General features: G+C 51.2%; 1 protein-coding gene across 1 annotated transcript; it reads left to right on the top strand.

The window, feature by feature from the left end:
- Positions 1 to 719: 719 nt before the first annotated feature.
- Positions 720 to 4538, top strand: LOC127028122 (adenosine 5'-monophosphoramidase HINT1-like). The gene is given in 5 exon segments (XM_050913915.1): positions 720 to 801; positions 1466 to 1728; positions 1730 to 1759; positions 3291 to 3395; positions 4199 to 4538. Coding segments are annotated over 5 exon segments (645 nt in total). The 3' UTR covers positions 4364 to 4538.
- The last annotated feature ends 3659 nt before the right edge of the window (positions 4539 to 8197 follow it).

Below are 8197 nucleotides of genomic sequence, written 5' to 3'. Positions count from 1 at the left end.
GAGAAATGCCACAGAGGAATTGGGGCTTGATCCTCCAAAAAGGTGACACGGTCGACAGCCCAACTGAAGTGCCTCTGTACCAATGCACGGGTAACAAACAGGAGGAGTTGGAAGCCACTGTGCAGAAGGAGCAGAAGGGAGCTGGCAGCTCTTTAAGGACGTTTTTCTTGGAGCACAAGAGCTCTCGATTCCCATGCGTAAGAAATCAGGCAAGGAAGGCAGGAGACCGGCATGGCTGAGTAAGGACCTTCTGGTCGAGCCAAAGTGCAAGAAGGAAATGCATAGGCAGTGGAAGCAGGGACACGCATCCTGGGAAGAATATAGGGATGCTGCCTGGGTGTGTAGGGATGGGATCAGGAAAGCTAAGGCACAGCTGGAGCTGAATTTGGCAAGGGATGTGAAGAACCATAAGAAGGGCTTCTACAGGTGCGTTGGTCAGAAAAGGAAGACTAAAGAAAACGTACACCCCCACCCCCACCCCCCTCCGATAAAGAAGACAGGAGATCTAGCGACAAGGGACATGGAGAAGGCTGAGGTACTCAATGATTTTTTTCCTCTGTTTTCACTGGCAATCACTGTTCCCACATCTCTCAAGTCCCTGAACCTCAAGGCAGGGACTGGGGGAACAAAGTCCCTCCCATTGTAGGAAACGATCCGGTTTGAGACCACCTGAGGAACCTGAACATACACAAGTCCTGCACCTGGGGAGGAACAGCCCCATGCCCCAGTATGTGCTGGAGGCTGACTGGCTGGAAAGCAGCTTTGCAGAAAAGGACGTGGGGGGCTCCTGGTGGACACCAAGTTGAGCATGAGCCGACAATGTGCCCTTGCCGCAAAGAAGGCTAAGGAGATCCTTAGCCCGATATAGAGGAAAGCAGGGTTTATATAAGTTACAATACAGTTGTGTAGACCAATCAAATTGCTCACTGTCCCCGGGGGTGCAGGGCACCACAGACCACCCTTGGGCAGCTTTGGGGGCACTGCCTATTTTTCTAAAAGCCTCCTACCCAGCTTAGCGCAAATCCTATCTTGATCTGCCCTCCAGCCCTCAAGCCACCAGTGCTGAACACACGCTTTGTATTTTTATTTTCTGCCAGGCGGCATGCAGCTTAGAAACGTCTGCAATTGAAGCGGGGCTTTCAGGGAACAATTTTGAGGAACTTCTGTTGGTTCTGCGAAATGTTCTGAAAAGTTAAGGCCTGCCCTGCCCTGGCAAAAGCAGTCATTTGACTGGAGGGAGCAGCACCAAAAAGCCACAAGCACGTCATGGGTGGACTTGATGCGTTAATAAATAACAAGAAATAGTACTTCTAGCTACAACAGCCTCTCCTGAGACCTCGTTGCCCGCCCACAGGGTCGCAGCACTACACGGCACGCAGATCCCTCCGCGGACTCGCCCAACGTCTTCTCCCTCCACCCCCAGGTCGGATCCCTCCGCGCCCCGAGGGCACGCAAACTCCCTGAGCCCCGGTAAGCACCAGGTCGACGAGGGCGGACCCGCCAAGGGGGCGGGGACAAGCGAAAACGACAGACGAGACAGCCAATCGAGACGCGGGATCGGCCGGCGGCGATCTGGCGGCCCAACGGGCGCCGCGGAGGGCCTGGCCGAGTGGAGGAAGCGCGGGGGCGACAACGGGCCTTGTCGTGGCTGACGAGATTATTGGGGCGCGGGCCGCCTGGCCCGGTGGCGCCACTACTGTCTTCGGAAAGGTCATCGGCAAGTCGCTTCCCCGCCAACGTCATCTACGAGGACGAGGAGGTAGCCGCGGCTTTGCTCTGTGCGCGGTTCCTCTTCCCTTCCCCCCGTCCCCCCGTCCCCTGGCGCTCGCAGGCCCCCTGAGCCGAGGACCCGTTGCGCGGTGCCCGGGAGCGCGGCAGGGCGGGTGGCGGCGTTGCTGCGGGTGGGTGGAGGGACGGGGGACGGACGGGGCCTCTCTGGGTTGTGGCGCTCTCTACTGCACCATCCCTAGAACATCGCGCTTCTTCGGTGCCCCCTCCCCCGACTGCCGCGGCGCGTACTGGGTTGCTGGTGCTGTCCGGCTCGCCTCGGTTCCCAGCCCCACTGTGTCGTGTGTGCGCTTGCGTGCGTGCGTGCGTGCGTGGAGGAGGGCCTCTGACGGTAACGCACTTGGTGGCAGCCGCAGACGTTTGCCGCGCGATATCCCTTTGGCGCTGCAAGTCGTGCAAAGTTTGCTGCCGAGGGATGGGAGTGGTCCTGCCTCGTGTAGGATGATAGTCTTGAAACCTTAGATTAAGCACACGCAGTCAATCTCCTCGGGGATTCCGTGTGTGTGTGTGTGTGTGTGTATGTATGTAAACAGCGAACGTCTGAGTAGTGACCGTAATGAGTTAGTTCTGCATAGGAGGAATGCAGGTCTTGATGTGCTTCGTCATAGCATTATAGAGATTTCACAGCCCTGCTGTGCTAGGCTTTAGTTCTGAACCCCCAAACTGGATTATTAAAGCAAAGAATTACAGCTTTTCTTATTTTTCTTAAAAAAAAAAAATAAAATAAAAAAAAAATCGAGAACCCGGTCGTCCTGCAGGCTGCAAAAGCTTCCCAGATCTTGTTTCTGTGGTGAAGTGGGACCGTGATAACAGCATGCTTGCAAGGTTCACGGACGCTGGCGCACCACAAGGCGCTAGGAACTAGAGCGAGCTGCTTAGACTGTGGGGAAAAAAATGCAGCCGTTACCTACACGATGTTAACTTTAAGTTAGTATCCCGTGTAATTTTGTTATTAAAATGCTGAAGATTAACAGTTAGGGATGTCTTCTGCTTTTGAAGGCAGGGTTTATGTGCAATCTAGAAGCCAGACTCGTACTATGCACTTGCAGGCTTCCTGGGATTATGCTTTTGTTCAATACTTGAGCTCCCTGTACCGTGGAAAACGAACGGCCGCTGATCTTCCACTTCACTAAATTTGTTGCTGATTCAGTTAAGCCATTTGTCTCCTGCCTCTGTGTGGACCACATCGAATAGAAAAACTGCTTAGGAAACGATCAACCCAAATGAAACCATACTGGAGGTTGCTAATCTGAAGTACTGGCCCGTCTCCTTGCCCCCATCATCTTACATGCTGAATCCCACTTCTGGAGGGGGCTCTGTAAATACGTTGTATTTTGTGTATAGAAAGTATTAATATCACGTAAGAAAAATCAGCGTTTCGGCTTGTGTTTGGGGTATCTGGTAATCTGCTTCTGTACGAGTTCAGTGGGGCATATTGATTTGCTTAAGCTATTACCTTTCTCTGAAGCCAATTACGTTTTAACTGTTTACTCTTCCTCCAGTGCCTTGCGTTCCGTGATCTTTCACCCCAAGCTCCGACGCTTTTCCTAGTCATGCCTAAGGAGCCAATTATCAGGTTATCTGAAGCGGAAGATTCTGGTGAATCTGTAAGTACTGTGGAAGCTTTCTGTACGCTAAACTGTACCTGTAATTAGTTCCTAATTTACTAGACTCTTTCCCATCCCCCCTTTTCCTCTTGATGGGGCACAGTAGGCTGTTTTGGGTTTTCTGGCGCTATAATCTTTTGCCTCTAGCTTGTAATGGAGTTGAGCTTTTTGACTAAAAGTAGTGATATAAAGCAATGCTCATCCCTGGGTACGTACTTCTGGTGCAAAATGCAGTGTTGTTTTGGAGCGCAGTCTGATGCCTATTGTCACGGTTTAGAGTAAGAGTGGTAGTACTTCTTCTAATACGGAGAAGAGGGCTTGGGGTTTTTGGCAGGTCGGGGGTGAGGAAGGGCAAAGCTGGTTGAGAGGTGCTGGATGCTTCACTTTCAGCTATGCAAGTCAAGTTCAAAGACTTTGTAAACCCACGCAAAAGCAGCCTAAAGTTTATTTTCCACCCGAATTGCTTATGTTGCCTGAAGATATAGTGGGGGCTTTAACCCGGAGACAAACTTAGCTTCTGTGGCTGTTTTGTAGTCCGTTACTGTCTAGCTTGAAAAAAATTGCATGGCTCTTTTTTCCCCCTATAGTGTGCAGAATCGGTCTTTGTAGCTTTGCTTGGAAAATGTCAGTTGCGGGCGGGCGGACAGACGGTCATTTGAAGCGCAATGGTTGAATTGCTAGGAATTGGCTACCTGGTTTCTCTGGGTGGTTCTCTGCTCTCATTCCTTCCCTTCCTGCCCTCTCCCCTCTTTGTGTGTGGCTTTTTATTTTAGTTATTTATGGTTTTGTACTTCCTTCTCCAGCTTCTTGGGCATTTAATGATTGTTGGCAAGAAGCGTGCTGCTCACCTGGGCCTGACCAATGGATTCCGGATGGTTGCAGATGAAGGGCCCGAGGGTGGGCAGTCTGTCTGTCACGTACGTCTACGTATTCTGGGTGGCTGTCAGTTGGGCTGGCCGCCTGGCTAAGATTTTTGCACCGCAAGAGTTGCTGCACGTGTACAAATCGCCACTGAATGGATTTCGTCTGTTGCCCGTCAGTCTAGCCACTGTTGATGTCTAATTTTCTGTGACGTGTGTCTGTGGAAGGTAATAAAAGCTTTGAGCAGCAGTTGCACAATAAAGATTTAGCATGGGGATATCATCTCTGTCTTGTGTGTCTCACTGAGGGAAATAGTTCTGCAAGTTAAAACGGTGTCTCCCCGGAGTGTAAGTATGTGGAATGTTTCAGTCTGTTAACAGTGTTCTAGAGAGAGATAATGATTTGCCCAGTCATTTGAAGCGTGACGCTGGAACCGCTTAGCAGTCTCCTGCGTCTTGTAGGAAGCAAACTCTTAGCGTTTTGGAAGTGGTACGCAAATGTACATAAAGCCAGCGTAGGCTGCTGCTAAAACTTTAGAAAATACTGCATGTGACGCTACAGGCATGCCATACAAGGGTGGTTTCGGCACGGTGCAATGTGTTGGAAGCATCCAACTCCTGTTGGAGCACTTTATCAATGGCTGTGTGCTAAGGCCCCGTTGATATCCCTTTTGTGGTGAGGAGGGATGCGGTAGGAGGAAAACAATCGGTCTGAATGGCAGCTGTGGTGCTTCCATAGCACAGTGGAATATCTCTTTTGTCAGTTTGGGTCAGCTGTCCTGGCTCTGTCCCTTCCCAGCCTCTTGCCCACCCCAGCTTACTGGACTGTGGGGGTGGGGGTGGTTGGAGAGACAGCCTCCATGCTGTGGGAGCACTGCTCAGCAGTAGCCGAAACATTGGTGTGTTATCAACACCCTTCTAGCTACAACTACAAAGCACAGCACTATGAGGGCTGCTATGGGGAAAGTTACCTCCATCCCAGCCAGACCCAAACCAAAACTACATCACAGGGAGATGGCAAACTTCCTTTTTTAATAGCTGTTAAAGAAAGATGGAGATGGGCGTGGGAAAGCAGGGCGATCCTTCGTTGCCCTCGAACACTATGTTACTGAGGCCTCTGAGACGCCCACTGGAAGGCGTCTTCACCTCTTCTATAGCCCCAAGCGATCAGGTGAAGTTTGGTGACACAGGCGTGTGAGTAACCCGAGGACTTCACCTTTATTTAATCTTCCCGGGGAAGAGATGGAAATGATTTACCTGAAGTAGCTGGAAACTGACATGTGATGTTTCCTTGAAACTGCACTGGTGCAGTGTTTGCTTACTGAATGATTGAGCTAGGTATCATCTATTGTTCTGTCTGTGTAAACGCCCTAAGGTATCTAGAAGGTGTTCCCGCTTCTGGAGGCGGGGGAATTTTGAAGCAGCTAGGTATGGCTTATACATTCAGAGAGACTGGGTGATTACCATAGGTTTTAGAAGTCTGTGGCGCCTGGTGGAATTTATGTCTCGCCTCGCAGGCGACGTTGCCGATCCTTTGCTCCAAACCAGAGAGAGCAAAGGGTTATTAAGCAGCGATCCACTGAAGAATCGTAGAATCCTAGAGCAGCCCAGGTGGGGAGGGACCTCGAAAGATCATCTGGTCCAACCTTTTGTGGGAAAGGGAGCCTAGATGGGATTATCTAGCACCCTGTCCAATTGCATCTTGAAAACCTCCAGCGATGGGGACTCTACCACATCCCTGGGGAGGCTGTTCCAGTGGATGATTGTTCTCACTGTAAAAAAACCCCACCAATATCTGTCTTGTATCGAGGTGAAACCTCTCTCCTGGTGCAACTTGTACCCGTTGCCCCTCGTCTTCTCCATGTGGCTCCTTGTGAAGAGAGAGCCTCCGTCCTCTTTGTAGCCACCCTTTAAGTACAGGAATACTGTGATGAGGCCCCCCCTGAGCCTTCTCTTCTCCAAGGGAGAAAAGACCCAACTCCTTCAGTCTTTCCTCATAGGGCAGGTTCTCCAGCCCTTTGATCATCTTGGTGGCCCTCCTTGGGACCCTCTCCAGTCTGTCTGTGTCTTTTTTTTTTGAACTGTGGGAACCAGAACTGGACACAGTGCTCCAGGTGCGGCCTGCAGGGGTGGCCTCTGTGAGAAGAGGCCAGGGTCTGCCCTGTGCCGGACACAGCTGGTTCCAGCCAGCTAGGCACCGGACTCACCGCAGGCCAAAGCTGAGCAACTCGGCAAAGCTGGTGGCGCCCCTGTGAAAACATGTTTAAGAAAGGGCAAAACGCTGTCCGGGGCAGGTATTTCCCTGCTGCCCGTGGATCCGGCAGGTGGCTCTTTCCTGAAGGAACTTTTTCATCCTGTTTTCTCCCCTGTCCTGTTGAGGAGGGGCAGTGAGAGAGCAGCTGGGTGGGCCCCTGGCAGCCGGCCAAGGTCAACCCATCACAAAGCCTAAAAGGCAGGTTCCTCCATGTAGAAGTTGAAGGGGGTTGGTGGTTTGAAGAATGATAGTGACTGGGGTAGGAACGGGACGTTTTGGAGATAGGAAAGTCGGGAAGTATCTGGGGATCCAGTCGCTTTGAGGGGGGGAAATTTCAAGAGAAGAAGCCTTCTTTCTGAGCAATAAGAGGTTCTTGTGAGAAAAGGGATCTAGACTCCATTTTTTCTCACTTGGCAATAAAAGCGACAAAGAACTGGAACTCCTGCGTGCAAAGGGATTAAAATGTACAGAGCCTGTTGGATGCTCTGTGTCTGTGTGCGTGTGTGTGTGTGTGTGTTGGAAACCCAGGAACAGCTATAAAGAGGTCGTGGAGTAGATGTGAGCTTGGTCTTGCTAAACTTGATTAAAACAGAGCCTTAGAGAAGGCAATGCCTTGAGGATGTGTGACAGGAGGTTATCCGTCCTTGCTTCCACCCTCTGCAGGCTTCCTTTTTGTGTTTGAGTTTGGCCAGGAGCTCCTTGCTCATCCACCTAAGTTTCTGGGTGTTGTTGGGCTGTGTAGTCGCCTTGGCAGCAGGGACCACAGGTTTATATCTAGGCGGCACAGGTCCCTCCTGACTTTCCTTCATCTCCCTGAATGAGTGAAAATGGGAACTGGACAATCAGAGGAAGTCCCAGTACCCCCCAAAAGGGACTCTAGGAAATTATATGTATATGCATTATTCTCCTAAACCCTGCAGATATTTAGATAAATTGAATTTCTGGATCAAGGATAATCCCTCTAAGTAGTTTCCTATAGAAGGTGCCTTTAACATAGACAAAATAGCGTACTTGTGGTGGGTCGACCTTGGCTGACGCCAGGTGTCCACCAAGCCAATCTATCACTCCCCCTCCATCAACAGGACAGGGGGAGAAAATACAACGAAAGGCTTGTGGGTTGAGATAAGGACAGGGAGATCACTGACCAATTATTGTCACGAGTAAAACAGACTTGACTTGGGGAAATTAATTTAATTTATTGCCAATTAACAATGGAGTAGGATAATGAGAAATAAGAACAAGTCTGAAAACAACGCCTTCCCCTCACCCCTTCCTTCTTCCCAAGCTCAACTTCTCTCCCAACTCTTCTGCCTCCTCCCCTCCCCAAGCGGAGCAGGGGGATGGGGAGTGGGGGTTGCGGTCAGTTCATAACACTTTGTCTCTGCCACTCCTTCCCCCTCACACTCTTCCCCTGCTCCAGCATGGGGTCCCTCCCACAGGAGACAGTCCTTCACGAACTTCTCCAATGTGGGTCCTTCCCACAGGCTGCAGTTCTTCAGGAACAGACTGCTCCAGTGTGGGTCCCCCATGGGGTCACAAGTCCTACCAGCAAACCTGCTCCTGCGCAGGCTCCTCTCCATGGGCCACAGTTCCTGCAAGGAGCCTGCTCCAGTGTGGGCTCTCCATGGGCTGTATCTTCCTTCAGGGCACATCCACCTGCTCCGGCGTGGGGTCCTCTGTCGGCTGCA

Source organism: Gymnogyps californianus, unplaced genomic scaffold, assembly GCF_018139145.2.
Source record: "Gymnogyps californianus isolate 813 unplaced genomic scaffold, ASM1813914v2 HiC_scaffold_188, whole genome shotgun sequence".
Taxonomy (NCBI): Eukaryota; Metazoa; Chordata; class Aves; order Accipitriformes; family Cathartidae; genus Gymnogyps; species Gymnogyps californianus.
The sequence above is the reverse complement of the archived record's forward strand: the minus strand, read 5'-3'. Positions and strand labels throughout refer to the sequence as shown.